The 16,959-nt window shown below is 39.9% G+C and overlaps 2 protein-coding genes across 4 annotated transcripts in view; one reads left to right on the plus strand and one right to left on the minus strand.

Annotated features, from left to right (window-relative positions):
* The window catches only part of LOC140051896 (uncharacterized), a 119,628-nt gene that overhangs the window by 96,432 nt on the left and 6,237 nt on the right, over positions 1 to 16,959 (plus strand). Inside the window, exon 17 of one of the 2 annotated variants that reach the window (XM_072097242.1) lies at positions 5,535 to 5,857. The exons of the other annotated variant lie outside the window; for it this stretch is intronic. Within the exon in view, the coding sequence (XP_071953343.1) occupies positions 5,535 to 5,857 (323 nt within the window). Of the gene's footprint in view, positions 1 to 5,534; positions 5,858 to 16,959 lie in introns of those variants that run through there. 2 annotated transcript variants of the gene reach the window in all.
* LOC140051899 (NAD-capped RNA hydrolase NUDT12-like) lies at positions 6,059 to 16,074 on the minus strand. Of its 2 annotated transcripts, none has more exons than XM_072097247.1 (5): positions 15,918 to 16,074; positions 8,930 to 9,146; positions 7,933 to 8,585; positions 7,488 to 7,649; positions 6,059 to 6,413 (listed from the first exon to the last, which is right to left on the minus strand). In XM_072097247.1, the coding sequence occupies exons 2-5, from the start codon at positions 9,115 to 9,117 to the stop codon at positions 6,094 to 6,096; spliced, it is 1,323 nt and encodes a 440-aa protein (XP_071953348.1). In that variant the 5' UTR covers positions 9,118 to 9,146; positions 15,918 to 16,074; the 3' UTR covers positions 6,059 to 6,093. The 2 variants fall into 2 exon arrangements, with proteins under 2 accessions (XP_071953348.1, XP_071953347.1); XM_072097246.1 differs by lacking the exon at positions 15,918 to 16,074 and adding an exon at positions 15,719 to 15,838.

Raw genomic sequence — 16,959 nt, forward strand, 5'->3', positions numbered from 1 at the left:
AATATAATAATTCTTTTTATTGAACCGGAATCTTTTAATTTTCTAATAGCATGAACATTTTCAATTACTTTCCTAATGCTTTTCGCGCCGCGGCTTTAGCCAGCTAAAACACCAGAGGATATAATCAATAAGAAACTGTATCAACTTGAAAGCTATTAATTAATCTAAGGCTGACAGTTTTAATATTTTGTAAACTCGACTTCAAGCTGCTGGACCCAAAAAAAGTCTGGGAAAAGAGAGTCTATGAGGACTCGCGGTTGCGCCAGTGCGCCCTCATGGGCTGGAGTTGTTCGTTCGTCATTGCTTTGATTTCCATGTTGTTGTATTGAGTTATTGACTGTTATTAAAATACATTATTCGCATTACATCGGTCTATGTGTGATCTGTAGAGTTGTGGCATATAAACATCAACCTTATTGGCGTGGTGGCAGCCCAAGATATTCGGACCTTCCGCTTAAAACCAGTGAGTTATTAGTTGTTGAACTTAGGCCTAGCCTAGGCCCATCCATACCATTATCTGCGAGATCGTACCCTGGCGACAATAAAGCCCGAAATTTCGCAAGCGATGGATTCCCTTCTCGATGAATTGCGTGCAATGCGTACTTTCGCAACACCTCCCACGGTCAACTATCAACGCGCTTCTCGCACGTCTCGTAATACTACTAGTCATATTCGTCGACAGCTAAAGTCTTGTCCTCTTTGCAAACAGGCTGGTCGAAAGCATGACTCCCACTTTCTCAGTGGATGCATTCACTTACCTGAACAGGACCGGAAGTACATGGTCAGGGCTAGACAGGTCATCGGAATCATTGAAGGTATCGAGGAGACTGACGTTAGCGATGACGCCAGTTTAGCAGATAACCAGACAGAACAGGCTGCACTACGCGTGCAGATCAGACAGTCGCCCTATCTCGACGTTTTCCACAATCACCACACGGCACGTATTACTATCGACAGTGGTGCCACCGGTAATATGATCTCCCTTGCCGCAGCGACAGCCCTATCGGCCGAAGTTAGAGAATCATCTCAATCAGCCCACCAAGCAGATGGCTCATCTCCATTAAAGGTTGTCGGCGAGACAACAATTACATTTTCCCGCGACCATATTGAACTTCTCTTTGACGGCCTCGTAGTCGAACGACTCGATGTGGATATTCTGGCAGGCACACCCTTTATGGAAAACAATGACATCGCCATTCGTCCAGCGAAACGTCAAGTAGTCATAGGGAACACTTCTTCTTATACGTACGGTTCTAAGAACACTACTAAGACCCCTGCCATTCGTCGCGCTCAAGTATTACGCGCTCCTAGCAGCTTAACTACTCTGTGGCCCGGTGACTTCATAGAGTTACAAATCCCAGAAGGTGTTTCGACTCATGATAATGAGCTCGACCTTGAACCTCGCAGCTATACTCATCGACCTCCTACCTGGCCAGAGTATGGTACTATTCACAGCATTGACGGAAAAATTCGCATTGAAAATAACACATCATTACCTCAGGTCCTCAAACGAAACGAACACTTCTGTCTTTGTCCCGGACGATTGTAATACCAATGACCACACTTGTAAACCTCCTGTGAAAACCAGTTCATTACCACGCCCAACACAATCGACACTACATTCATTGCAAATTCACCTTGACCCTGATCGTATCATTCCCCCTACAATCCGACAAAGATTTAAATCTCTTAACGAAGAGTTCGATGTTGTTTTTGATCCGCATATCAAATGCTATAATGGCGCAGCCGGTCCCTTCCAAGCCGTCGTTAATATGGGCCCTGTACAGCCACCACAGCGAAAAGGCAGACTTCCACAGTATTCGCGAGACAAACTTGTTGAGCTTCAAGAGAAGTTCGACGACTTAGAGAAGATGTGTTTTTGTGCGACCTGAAGATGCGGGTATTCAAGTAGAATATTTAAACCCATCATTCTTAGTAAAGAAAGACAGCGGAGGATTCCGCCTTGTAACCGCCTTTGCGGATGTCGGTCGATACGCGAAACCTCAGCCTTCACTAATGCCCGACGTAAACTCTGTACTTCGTCATATCGCTAGGTGGAAGTACATTATCTCTACAGACCTCACTAAGGCATTTTATCAGATACCGCTTTCACGCGAATCGATGAAGTACTGCGGAGTGGCCACGCCCTTCAGAGGAATCCGTGTATACGCCAGGTCTGCTATGGGAATGCCGGGATCTGAAACAGCGCTGGAGGAACTAACCTGCCGCGTCTTAGGAGAGCTCCTCTCTGAAGGCGTCATTGCCAAGATTGCAGACGATCTCTACTGCGGAGGAGACACCCTAGATGAGTTACTTTGCAACTGGCGCCGACTGCTGTCCGAACTTTATAGATGCGGCCTCAGTCTCTCAGCAAGTAAAACATTTATCTGCCCAAAAACTACCACTATACTCGGGTGGACATGGTCCCTTGGCACGTTAAGAGCCAATCCACATCGTATTTCGACGCTCGCTACGTGTTCTCCCCCTAAGACTGTAAAGGGCCTCCGATCGTTCATTGGGGCGTATAAAGTGCTCGCACGGGTTATCCCCAACTGCGCTTCCATCCTCACACCTTTAGACGATGCTGTGGCTGGCCGACAGTCCCAAGACAAAATCACGTGGTGTGATGCCCTTTGTGAAGATTTTCAGACTGCTCAAAAGTTGCTCACAACCAGCCAAACAATCACGTTACCCCATCCAGATGACCAGCTTTGGATAGTCACTGATGGTTCAGTAAAAAGACACGGAATTGGGGCAACACTATACATTAGACGTGACGATAGTCTGCGGATCTCCGGATTCTTTAGTGCCAAACTTAGAGCTCGACAGCTTACGTGGCTCCCGTGTGAGATCGAAGCCCTGGCAATCGCTGTCGCAGTTAAGCATTTTAGTCCATATGTTGTTCAATCTACTAAACGAGCTTGTGTTTTAACTGACAGTAAACCGTGCGTGCAGGCTTTTGAAAAGCTTTGCCGGGGTGAATTTTCCGTGAGCCCCAGAGTATCAACTTTCCTGTCCTCCGCTAGCCGATACCAGGTTTCCGTTCGATACCTAGCTGGTTCCGCGAATGTTCCCTCAGACTTCGCAAGCCGCAATGCTCCTGAATGCATTGATGCCAATTGCCAGGTATGTTCCTTTGTTCAGCGCTCTGAGGAATCAGTTGTACTCAGAATCGCTTCACACGATTTCATCACAGGTCAATCCAAGTTGCCCTTCACAAGTAGGTCCGCATGGCTTTCACTACAATCGGAATGCCCTGATTTACGTAGGGTACACGCCCACTTAATCCAAGGTACGCGTCCTTCTAAAAAGGTTACCGATAAGAGAGATGTCAAACGCCACCTCGCTGTCGCATCACTTAGCAAAGACAACCTTCTCGTGTCTCTCGTTCATGAGCCACTTGCTCCTCCACGAGAAAGAATTATTGTTCCACGCCCGTTTTTGCATGGCCTGCTTACTGCCTTACACATCCGATTAGACCACCCGACTTGTCACCAACTCAAACAAATGGCACATCGATATTTTTATGCCCTCGACATGGATAAATCGATCGAAGTCACCACCTCATCTTGCCACCAATGCGCCACCCTTCGCCGAATTCCTAAGGCCTCTATCGATCAGTCTACTGGCGACCCACCGGAAACTGTGGGTGTTACATTCGCTGCAGATGTCATGAAGCGCAATCGTCAATTCATTCTGATTGTGAGAGAAGCGGTAACGTCATTCACAGTCGCTTGTTTTCTTGACAACGAACAGCGTAACTCACTTCGTGACGCTCTTATCCGAATGTGCGTTGAGCTCCGTCCCCTTGATGGTCCCCACGCCATTATCCGTGCCGACGGGGCACCCGGATTCCAAGCACTTGTTAATGACTCATTACTCAAGCAGGAACGCATCTGTATTGAAATAGGCCGACTTAAAAATGTTAATAAAAATCCTGTTGCCGAGAAGGCTATTCAAGAACTGGAAGATGAGCTACTTTGTTTGGATCCTGACGCTGGTTTTATCTCGCCTATTGCACTTGCTCGTGCAACCGCACAACTCAACTCACGCATTCGCTCCCGTGGTTTATCCGCTCCCGTGGTTTATCCGCTCGTGAGATGTGGACCCAGCGTGATCAGTTTTCCCACGAACAGATCCCACTCTCTGACCTCGAGCTTATCCGCGAACAGCACTCATCACGCACCTCTAATCACAAATACAGTCGAATTTCAAAAGCTCCCACTCGTGAACTTGCTCCTGCAACTCTTGTGGAGGTGGGTGATCTCGTATACCTGTATGCAGATCTTAACAAGTCTAACGCTCGTAAGAGATACCTTGTCGTATCTGTTGATGGTACATGGTGTTGCGTTTGCAAGTTCAGTGGAACCCAGTTACGAAACACATTGTACCGTGTTAAGCGATCTGAATGCTTTAAAGTTCCTAGCTCTATACTTGCTCCTAGTACACTTACCTCACGAAAGTACCAGAGTGAGGGATCGGACAATGAGGATAATACATTTGGACCTACCGTGGTTGCCCCAGTTCAGCCTGTCATTCCTGTTGAGATATCTTCTCCGCTTGTCGACGGTGCCACAAACACCGTCCTTGAAGATGTTCATGATAATGATCCGCCCTACAACCAGATTCGCGATGAACCAACTTCTCAGTCTTGTTCAAGACCTCAACGCTCTCACCACCTACCAAACCGATTTGCTGAATTTATTATGGACTAGTGGTTTTACGATCTTGCTCGATATTTTATTTTTTAACAAGTTTCACTCAGAATAACATGATTTTATTTTTTGCTTTGATTTTGTGATGCCGGTTACCATATGTTTTGCTTTTCTCATGTATTGCTTTAAAGGAAATTGTTTTAGATTAAAACTGATTAAGAAAGAAGAAGAAAGAAAAGTAGTCACGCCAGTGCGCCCTCATGGGCTGGAGTTGTTCGTTCGTCATTGCTTTGATTTCCATGTTGTTGTATTGAGTTATTGACTGTTATTAAAATACATTATTCGCATTACATCGGTCTATGTGTGATCTGTAGAGTTGTGGCATATAAACATCAACCTTATTGGCGTTGAACGATTTTGGATTCTCGTCCTTTGATTGGTTGACGCAAATTAACAGACTGCGGAATAATTTTATCACGTGTGCCATTGTCTCTGAGGATCGGACTGCATGTCTAACACATGTCAAGAAAATAATGTATTGAAATTCTTTGAATGAGGTTAAATAAACACTTTTTATTTAATAAACATGTATATCATATTTCATTGAATTTTACAATGTTGATATACAAATTATATTAATAAAAACCGTAATTTTTAAAGTTCATACAATTGCCTACTGAGGGCGCAATTTATTTACTTTGCCTAAAAACGATTATTATCGGCTGTGTTTTGGACCCTATATTTCGAAAACTACAAGTCAGATTTTCATAATTCTTTCTTTATTTTTATATTGATACAAAAAATGTATGCTATTAACTTCTATTGTTGCATTGTTATCCTATCATTTATCTAAACTTACTGAATTTATTTAAATTTCAGGTCATTTGTCGTTTGTTTCTGCAGTCAGATTTGACCCAAGTGGTGATTTTTTAATCTCAGTCGGATGGGATGGACAGATTCTTTTTTGGAACACCGCAGACATTGATGATGTCATTAGTTATGGGGCAGGTGATATAAGCACAGTAGAATGTTCAACTGGATTCATGATTGGCCAACAGAAATTTTCTAATTTCCCATCAGATGGAATGAATTTTATGCCATTTTTGTTGTCGTTAGTTAGGCAAATTGTGTACATTTTAGCATATACAGATAGTGAAACTTTATGTTTAGTGGCATATCAGGCACCCAAGAAATACAGGTGAATCTGTACACGTGTGTTTTCGCTTCCTAATAATATTAGAGACATGAAAATCCTAAAAAGATGATTATGCTTTTATTTCAATTGGCAGATTAAAAGGGTGCTTGTCAACAGTAAGCGAGTGAAATGTAATTTTCCTATAGAAAGAAATATGTGAAAAATACTAATTAAATGAATTACTTATGAGTTTGTAACAAGGTAGTTAGTTCTTTAAAGCGTTTACCACACACAGGCTAGCGATTATAAATTTGAACTTGTACCCACAAAGGTCTTAATAAGCTGATATGCTATAGTCTGTTTTGGCGGTAAAGAAAATGCTGCTCCGCTATTTAACCCATGTCCGGTTAAAATGTCCATAATCTCTTTCTTTGGAAACCAACGAGCAGCTTCTAATTCATTTTGATCTACTTTAATATAATTGGATGTTGCATATGCTAAGCAGCCAATCATGAGCTGCATAGGCATAGGCCATGGTTGGCAGGTATAGTACTGAACTTTGTCAACTTTTATACCACTCTCTTCCATTACCTCACGACGGACAGCATCTTCAATAGTTTCACCTTTAAAAGAAACAGTTGGAATGGTTTGAAATTTCAACAGATATAACACTGCAGTAAAAGTGAAAAACCAACAAAACCATATTTTTCTGGTGTAATTATTATCGACCTTTAGATATTGACTGTAAATATATGGTGTTTTGGGTAAACCATTGTATGTTCCTAAACATTTATAGGCTATCAAGGAGAGAATCGAGAGCCGAGATCTAGCCATCAAGTGCTCCTGGACATAGCAGGAGCAAACATAGCCGAGGAGATCAGATTTTCAGTACTGTAGGACATATTTGGGAACCATCTGCATTTAACACGAGCAACACAGTGCCATGAGCATTGACAGTTGGAATGGCCTCACAGCTGAAGTTACAGAAATCATTTATTATTTAGAAATGTTTGTCAAAATATTTCTACCAGCTCTAATTCAACATTTTCACAATAGAAAACCAATTATCCCAGATTGTATTTATTCAATGATTAATGAATACTATTTATAATCACTTCAGGGGCGGACGCAGGGACGGAGCCTCAGTTGCCCAGGTAACACCCTTAATTTCATACTAAATGTTTTTTCTGCTTTTTAATTAAAATTTAGAACCCATTTCATCACATAATGACCATTAAATTAACAGACTGCAGAGTAAAATTAACCAGCAGTCAACAATGCCGCACACAATATAGCGGCGGTCAGCATATTTTTTTTGTAGATATGCTTCTGAACATGCTCAGAATGAATTTCTGACTGTTTGGATTGCTTGTGTGTGCTAAGAAGCTACGAAATGCCACTACACACTGTGTTCGTGGACAACTCCGTCATATGGGTCATTGATTTGTCCATAATTATTGAATTTTGCCGGGGACATCATTTAAGCATTTCCATACTAATCTATTTATTTTCATTTCTCTACGTCCATAATATTGGGCCTGGCCAAATTCCGTTGGAATGGCGATAACAAATGGTTAACGGTTGCTTAATACTACAGTATTGGTTGATGAAACTCGTGTAATTTTTATTCCAGAATATACAATATTAATATACAAGTACATATTTAATTAAAGGAATAATATATGAAAGTGTCTAACCTGGTTCCATGAATCCAGCAAGACAAGAAAATAGTCCAGGAGGAAACGTCTTTTGCCTTCCTAGAAGACACTGTTGCTTGTCAGGAGATATGATGAGCATAATCACAACCGGGTCTAATCTGGGATAGCTAGTGTTATGAATGCCTTGCAAACTAATACAATCTGTTTAAAAAAATGATTGGACATAGACATTTTGAAAAACTCAGTTTTTTTAGCACTATCTTGCATTTCCTTGTTAAACAAACCAAGCTTGCAAGGATGACTAAGGTTAGATTTCAAGCCACCCTGAACACAGGTCATACTGTACTATGAAGCAGTAACTGGTATTTCAGTCACAAAACCAAGTAGCCAAATGTATTGCCCAACTCGCATAGCAGTAGTACACAATTTTAGTGTTAAAACAGACTGGGAATAATAGAAGAATAGAATTGTGATGTAAATCTACCTTTATTTGTGCAAATTCTTTTATATCCAGCTTCTGCTATATTTGTTACACTGCCACAGGTTGGACAGAATCTGTAGCGAAGATGCCATGTAAGCAGTGACTTGGACTGTGCAATCACACCTGCCTGAATCTCATCAAAGCCCATAATAGCATATTTATTTTTAGATGATAAAATCTCTGCTTTCTTAGAAAACTTTAACACCTTTTCCTCTTCAAGAGTCGATACATCCAGCGCAAACCATGCATTTTTTTCCCCATTTGTAATTGATAAATCTAAACACCCTAACCCAAGAAAAATATAAACCGGTTTGGAATCTCCCATAAGCAAAAATGAGATATCCTTGTAAGAAACGGGGCATATTTCATATTTATTGTCTTGATACAAAACAAATGGATTTAACTTATGAAATAGAATATACTTTGTTGATGCTTGATGGAGCTCTTTTTCTATCCACTCTTGGTTATCTCTCATTGTTGAACATCGATCCAAAGGATTTTTTCCAAAATAGGTGACAACTGTAGAAAGTTGACATGGTATATTTGAATTTATATTAGAATCACCAGTTATAAGGGTAACTATTGAGGAATGGTTCCAAAACTGAGCTATTTCAACAGCTGTTTGACCAGACTTGGTCATTAGGTCAACATCACATCTGAAAATACAAAAGAATGACAATATATTAAAATGATCTATATAATATTGAAACTTATGATGCAATGGACATTGTGTGATATCTATTGTAACAGTAAACTTTGTTCCGAGTATTTTATTTGGTTGCATTTGTATATTTTATCCAGGGCCCTTCATGATCAGTTTCTTCACTAGAACTGGATACGCCACCCTTATTAAAGATTGTATTAAATAAAATCCATATGTACTGTAGGTATGGACCACTGAAGGTTAAACTATGCTCTATACTATATTACTAGGTGAATTTAAACAAGAATTGAAATAAGAAACAGAATCTTAAAAACAAACTACTGTACTATTACATACCCTTTTTTGATAAGAGCATCAGCCACATTTACTCTTCCATTTCTAGCAGCAAACATTAGCGCTGTCCATCCCTGATCATTCTGTGCATTAATAACAGACTTTTGTTTACTGGACTCAATGATCATCAACACTAAATCCAGCTGGCCTTTACTTGCACTATCATGAAGCTCATCTATCATTTTACCCATTGCAGACCCACTAGGTTCAAGTTGTATACCTTGAAATAAAATGTGATATGCTGAACATGTACTGTATGGGGTAAAATAAGTTGAGATATAGCTACTAGATATAGTTTACTACTCTAAAACTCATCTAAAATGTCCATTGGAAAAAAATTTTTATTTATTCAATGACTAATGAATACTATTTATAATCACTGCAGGGGTGGATGCAGTGGTGTTGCCCCAGTTGCCTGGGCAACACCCTTAATTTCATACTAAATGTTTTTTCTGCCACTAAATTAAAATTTAGATCCCATTTTATCACATATAATAACCATTAACGTTATAAGTCCAGGGTTCGAAGAGCCTATATGTAAATTGACAGGCTGCAGCGTAAAATTACCCAGCAGTCAACAATACCGTGCACAATTTAGTTTTTTGCAGATATGTTTCTGAACATGCTCAGATTGAATTTTTGACTGTTAGGATTGCTTGTGTGCGTCATGAGAAGCAATGAAATGCCACTACACACTGTGTTCGTGGACAACTCTGTCATATGGGTTGTTGATTTGTCCATAATTATTGCATTTTGCCGGGGATTCTCCCATCATTTAAGCATTTCCATCGTAACCCTATTTATTTTTATTTCCCTATGTCCGTAATATTATGCCGGGCCAAATTTCCATGGTAATGACGGATGTTCCTAACTTTGAAATAACAGTGTTTAATTGCATCTTTCTGCAAATTTCGATCATATTTTTTTTCTAGTGTGGTTTATGCAGTTTGTTAATGAAAATGAGTTTTGAAAATTGTGGGTTACTGACTTATTCAGCATTTATAGGCCATTTCATATTCCTTACAGGTTGGTTGCTGGTGGTATCTACAATCTCTATGGTTACATATGGTATATTTATGGTAAGGGGGTCTCTAGTTGAACTTTAGAAGGGTCAGGGCCAAGTCAGTGTACAGATAGTCTGTAATAGGTCATTTGGTATTCCTTACAATGTGCTAAATCATATATCATTGGCTGCTGATGGTATCTACAATATCTAAACTACTGTAGGCTAGTTGGGGGAAGGGGGTCTCTATTTAAACTTTAGAGGGGTCTGTCAGGACCAAGGCATGGTACAGATAGACATAGACACATAGATATACTTTATTGTCACATAATAATTGTAAAATGTGAGACTCAGCTCCCCGTTACATTCGTAATAAAAACACTATGTAAAAACATCAATACAATTCGATATAAGTCAAATACATTGTAGGCCTATAAACAGTTCATTAAAAGTAATTTACAGTAATTATCTTACAAATTGTTTGTTAAAGAGACGAATTGAGGAGGGAATAATGGAGTTGTTAAACCTATTTGTTTTTGTCAAAGGATGACGTAGTCTACCAGATCTGCACATAACAATCGAACTATGCAAGAGATGGGCAGAATCAGACATTATGACTTTGGCTTTAGCCAACATCAATTCGTTACACATGCTATCTAAATCCTCAGATTTGGTACCCATAATTTTATCTGCTTTCCTTATAACTCGATAAAGTTTGTATTTGTTCTCTTTGATGAGGCCGTTATACCAGATACTACAACAGAGAGTCATAAAATAATTTCATTACAACTGTATTCACCTTAAAACTTCTCATTTTCCTTAGAAAGTAGCCTCTTGTTACATTTCACTGTCACAGCTGCGCTATTGCTACTCCTAACGTGAAAACAAGGTGCACCAGTATTACATAGAAGGGGGGATGATACTTCATCCATAAATTTAACATTTGAACTCTATCCTTAAAAAATCTGCTACCCATAAACTTAAAACAGGGTTAACATCCATAGCACATAGCTTATCAATGAGAAGATAAGTTTGAATAGTATTAAATGCAGACTTAAAATCTAAAATAAGAATCCTAGCATAGCAACCAGATTTGTCCAAAGGTTCATTATGAGAAGGGTACCAATAGCATCATCCTTCCTGTAAGCGAATTGAAAAGTATCTAGCAATTCTGAAGGTGTCCGTCAATTTAAACTTAATCAGCTTTTCCAAACATTTAATGGGCACTGCGGTCAGAGCAACAAGTCTGTAGTCATTCAACACCAACGTTTTTTTAATCTTTGGAATTTGAATAATGTTCGACAGCTTCCATAATTTAGGTACCTTGTGACTATCAATAGATAGACCATTGGTATTTATAGCTGAAAATACCACTTAACTCCAGATAACAAGATTTAATGATTCTTCCTGAGATGCCGTCCGGTTCAACTGCTTTATTCATCTTAAAGATGTTTTCTACGTCACTCTGATCAATTTCGATCCTATCCTCATCCTTAACTTTACTCTTCAAATTATCCACTCTGTCTCTCAGCTGCAAAATTATTATTATCGAACCAAGTGTAAAACGTGTTAAGTTCGTCGACAGAGAAGTCAGTTTTACCACCTATCGCCACAGACTTTGGGTTGTAACCTGTAATTGTTCTCATTCCTTTCCATGTTTTCTTAACATGGCCACTGGAAAAATTGTGTACTCTTTTTTTTTCTTTGCTATATGACCTTCCTAATTTTTCGCTGAATTTCCTTCTTTGTATAACCGTCCTCCTCACCATGCTTAATCAATGCATATTTCTTGGCGAGTAGCAAACGCAGCTCCCAGGTGACCCAGGGCTTATTATTTGGGAACATTTTTAACTGGGACAATAGTGTCCTCGCAGAATCGAATAAACCCCGACACAGACTTAGTTACCTCATCTAATGTATCACAGTCTTTGAATAAATCCAAATCCGTTGTTTCAAAGCATGCTCTAAGATTTTCCACTAAATCACTAGTCCAACACTTAACTTGTTTGGTGACAACCTTATTTCGTCTATATTTCTGTTTATAAATAGGGATAAGCTGCACCAAGGTATGATCTGAAGTACCGATGATTCCATTCCTACACTTAGCCTTAAATGCGTGCGGTAGGTTACCATAACAAAGATCAAGGATGTTCTCCTTTGTGGTTGGTACTTTAACATACTGGTGCCAGTGGGGAAGAACTTTCTTTAAATTACATTTATTGAAGTCTCCCAATATCAATTTGAAAGCATCTGGTGACCTGCTATCATGCTTGGACTTGTAGGCTATGTGGTAGCAGTAAAGTTTCTATGAAGGACCGGAAACCAAAGAACGCGCGAAAGAAGCGTAGCCAACAAGGTTAAATGTCGTTGCACATGTGCAGTAAACAATATATTAGGCACGCGACCGTTTCGTTGTTACCATGCGGTTAATTAAACTGTAACATTGTGGGCGGTCCGCGGTCTGTCGGCGAGAGTCAAGGAACCCTTGATCTCACGTCGATGCATATCCTTCTATTCTTTAATCCACATAGCAGACCGGTTAAGCAGAGCATACTTACCAGGACAATAAAAGGAAGACAAAATATACAAAGAAATAGAACAAATCAAGGCAGCTGATTACATAAATGTCAGTAAGCCAACCCAGTACCTGCTTAAGCAAGCAACAGTGAGGGACAGCCAAAGCCAAATGCTAATGGAGATGGTCAAGCACGGCTGGCCAGACACAAGAGCGGATAACAATCAGCATCAGAGAACACTTCAATTATCGAGAAGAAATAACAGCACAGGATGGTGTATTAAAGGACAGAAAATCATGGTACCTACCGAGATGAGGAGAAGCCTATTGCAAAAGATTTAGTCAAGCCATCTGGGTGTGGAAGCATTGATCCGAAGAGCTAAAGACAGCCTGTTCTGGCCAGGGATGTCAGCAGACATCAGAGAGGTAGTTGACAAATGTCAGATATGTCAAACATACCCAGGACAGGATTTGTGACTTGTGTGTGACAAACAGAAAATAGAGCCAATGATGTCATACCCGATACCAACCAGACCATGGGAGATTATTTCTCAAGACATACTACGTATAGCAGTAAAGATTACCTTGTAACAGTAGATCACTACAGTGACGTGTGGTTCTTGGATTAAATAAAAAAATCTAAACTGCAGTACGAAAAAAGTGCTACAGAACCTCCAGAACTTGTCATCGGGGAGACAGTTAGACTCCGACCGGAAAACAACAACCTAGAGTGGAGAACCGCGACGTGCAAGAAAAAAGTAGGACCTCATTCTTACCTAGTGGAAACCACAAACGGCAAACTATACTGTCGCAACAGAAAGTTTCTACGGACAACGCCGGAGAGAAACGTTATGGAGACAATGCCAACAGTTCAACCAGAGAAACCAAACAGTACATCGACCATGAACAGCCCCGTAACAGAATCAGACAGGACAGACATAATGAAAGAAAGGAGATGATGTTGTGTAAAATAATCTATGAAGAAATCAACAGGATAACATATGAATCTATAGAGAATGTAATCATTTATTTCTCATAACAATATAATAAATATAAAAAAAAGAAAACAATAAAGAAAGGGAGATGCTATGATGCCAGGGGGCGCTAATGCGTTTAGAAAAAAAACAGGTTGTGATTGTCTCTGAGTCAATTATTGTTGAATAAGTACAGTAACAACAACAGCAGAAGATGATTAGAATTATGATTAATTAGATAAAATAAGGCCTATGTACAAATAACTGATTCATTCCAAGGACTTTGATCTGCATCTTTAACCAGCATCACCAGTTTCTGCACAACCACTAGCTATCGGGTTATCCACCAATAAGCGTATCCTCTGGCTAACAGGGTAACCACCAATAGCGGCGTAACCACCAGCAACAGCGTAACCACCAATAGCGGCGTAACCACCAGCTAAACAGTATCACAAACAGTAGGCATAACCACCGGCTAACTGTCTATCACAACCAGAGTAGGCGTAACCACTGGCTATAAACTGAATCACAAACAGTAAGCGTAACCACTGGCTAAACTGAATCACAAACAGTAAGCGTAACCACTGGCTAAACTGTAGCACAAACAGTAAGCGTAACCACTGGCTAAACTGAATCACAAACAGTAAGCGTAACCACCGGCTAAACTGAATCACAAACAGTAAGCGTAACCACTGGCTAAACTGTAGCACAAACAGTAGGCATAACCACCGGCTAAACTGTCTATCACAACCAGTAGGTGTAGCTGTCGCGCCAAAATCGGTCCGGCTGGATCGATTTTGGTCGTAATCAAGGGCCAAAACTGGTCCGGTCGGATTGATTTTAGCGTTGAAACAGCCGCTAAACATGTCCGGCTAGGCCAAAACTGGTCCGACCTTTAAAATCACTTATTTATTCTTTAAAATGTGTTAAAAAGCCTGCAAACAGTTCAAATGGTTAAAGTAAACTAAGCTTTAAAGTAAATATACTGAATATTACCGTACAAACGAAAAGAAATTATCGAAACACTAATTAAAGAAACTCTAATCGGATTTTGGGATATTTTATTGTTCAGTTCGTTTAAAACTAATAGCGCCCCCTAGTAATTTTATATTAAGAATCGAACGCCGATTTATTCTTGCACATTTTTAATCTGTCCGTTTTCGATAATTCCTTTTCGATTTAGTCTAAGCAACCATTTGGACTTTTTTAAGGATAAATAAGCGATTTTGAAGGCCGGACCAGTTTTGGCCTAGCCGGACCTGTTTTAGCGGCTGTTTCAACGCCAAAATCGATCCGACCGGACCAGTTTTGGCCGCGGACCAAATTTCGCGTTACATAACCAATGGTTAAACTGTATCACAAAAAGTAGGCGTAGCCACTGGCTAAACAGTATCATAACCAGTCTATCTTTTCCTTATTATCTCTCCTTTTTATTATGCAGCTCGAATTCACTCTTCATTGCCTTCATTCTCCAATTTCTCTGCCGTCCGTTCTCTTCTTCTCCTCCTGCCTGACTCCGCCTCTATCTTTTTCTTCTCTCCCAAAATCATTACAATATATTGAAAAATTTGAGGAAAATATTTTATTTCAACCAATTTTTAAATAGTTCAGGCTAAACATGTTCAGACTGGATCGGCATGTCTAGTCAGCAAATTGTTCTGTTGGCTAATTGGTTTTCGGCGAAATAACTTGATCAGCAAAATGGTTGGTGAAATGCCTGATCAGCTGATGGTTCGGTCGACCATTTTTCTGATGGTGAAGTGGTGTTTGGCAAAACGTCCTGTAAAATATGAGTTACGTGCTTCGGTGGTGGCGTGGTTGAATTTATAACTAGGCGGTCGTTTAATTTTTTACTTCATAAATATTTTACGTGCTATTATAATTATAACTGTTGGCCAGTTGTCTGTTGCCGAAATGTCATTTGTGCAAAAATGTCCCTGTCAGCAAAAAGGCCTGTCGTGTCGGCAAAATGTCTCGGGAAAATGTCCTGTAGACCAAATGTCCAGTCGGCGAAAATGTCAGAGTACCTTATTAGCCAAATAGGCCCAAGTGTGCTGAATAAGCTAGCTACTACAGGTACTACCAAGTACTAGCTATAGGCCTAGATCTATAAAATTAATAGAATGGGTGGCCTAAACTTAGCCTACCTACTCTACTATAGGCCTATACTGGTTTACTTACAAGTTACAGGGCTATCTTATATCTTATTTAAAATAAAGACCAAAACTATATATAATATTTATTATTGTATATTATATATACAATAAAAAATGTTTTAGGTGATTTGAACATACTAGTACCGTTTATATGAAACCACTGCCTAGTGGGCCATTCGCAGTGATATAAAGTAAAAGAATGTTTGGGGATCGTTTCAATTATATTCAAGATCCACCATTGCTCTGGCTTTAGTCTAATATGTAATTAATAGAACCAAAAAGATAGTGTCTTTGATAGAACCAGGGATCTTCTTAAAAAAGTGCCGGTTCGTAAAAGAAATACCCGTTGTAGTTGCCCAAAATGTGTAGCTTATTTTGTTCTTCAATTGTTCTTCGAAAAATACCCAGGTCTGTCAAAAATAGATATCAAAAAGTAGTTTTATAATTCATTAATTTATTATTGAAGAAGGTGTGTACACGTGGAGCAGGAGGAGAGTAAACAATTGGGTACTACTACTATGGAACGCCAGGACGGACAACTCAAAAAAGGCTGTGAAAATACAAATACAATATTTCAACAATGCATGAATTCATCAACAAAACATAAACCAAAGTATTCCGTTTTATAGGGTCAATCTTTTTTTAGTAGGTGAAAACAGTATTATTTATATACATTAAACTTATTATGACCTCGATTTGTTTGTGCGCTTTTGTGTGCCATATCCGACTATGAAAGATTGTTGTTGTCCAATCATCGATTGCCATCCAGTCACAAATCTAGCAGCTTGTTTTTTTGCAACCATAAAAATAAAATAAAGGCTAGCGTAGCACTGTTTATTTTGCATCAATATGGGTTAGTTTTTAGTTGTTTTGTGTAATATATAATACCATTAGTATGATAATAGCCTAGCACTAGGCCTAGATTAAATCCCGTCTAAAATAGAGACTAGGAAGAAGCAAGGCTAGAAAATGGAAATCCGCTAGATTTAGAAAGAAGTAGGCTAGCCTAGCTAGGAGGCCTAGGCCTAGTAGGCCCTACTACTAGCAAGCAAGGATGCTAGTCAAGTCGCCCCATCGCAAAGTCGCCCCATACAAAGTCGCCCCATACACAGTCGCCCCATCGCAAAGTCGCCCCAAAACAAAGTCGCCCTGACACAGTCGCCCCATTGCAAAGTCGCCCCATCGCAAAGTCGCCCCAACGCAAAGTCGCCCCATCGCAAAGTCGCCCCAACACAAAGTCGCCCCATCGCAAAGTCGCCCCAAAACGTTAAAAAATAGTTTAAAAGTGCGTAAAATGTCGCAATGATACACAAAATAACACGGAACGTGTAGGCATAAAAGGGGAAGCCCCGCCATGTAGTCTCAGGTCACACGATCGGCACGCT

This window comes from Antedon mediterranea, chromosome 6 (genome assembly GCF_964355755.1).
Source record: "Antedon mediterranea chromosome 6, ecAntMedi1.1, whole genome shotgun sequence".
NCBI classification, from domain to species: Eukaryota; Metazoa; Echinodermata; class Crinoidea; order Comatulida; family Antedonidae; genus Antedon; species Antedon mediterranea.

Coding starts and splice junctions, on each gene's coding strand:
- LOC140051899 (XM_072097247.1), bottom strand. CDS start 9,117: ATGGGTAAAATGATAGATGAGCTTCATGATAGTGCAAGTAAAGGCCAG. Junction 8,586..8,929: donor GATGCTCTTATCAAAAAAGG/GTATGTAATAGT, acceptor TTGTATTTTCAG/ATGTGATGTTGACCTAATGA. Junction 6,414..7,487: donor TGCTGGATTCATGGAACCAG/GTTAGACACTTT, acceptor TTTCTTTTAAAG/GTGAAACTATTGAAGATGCT.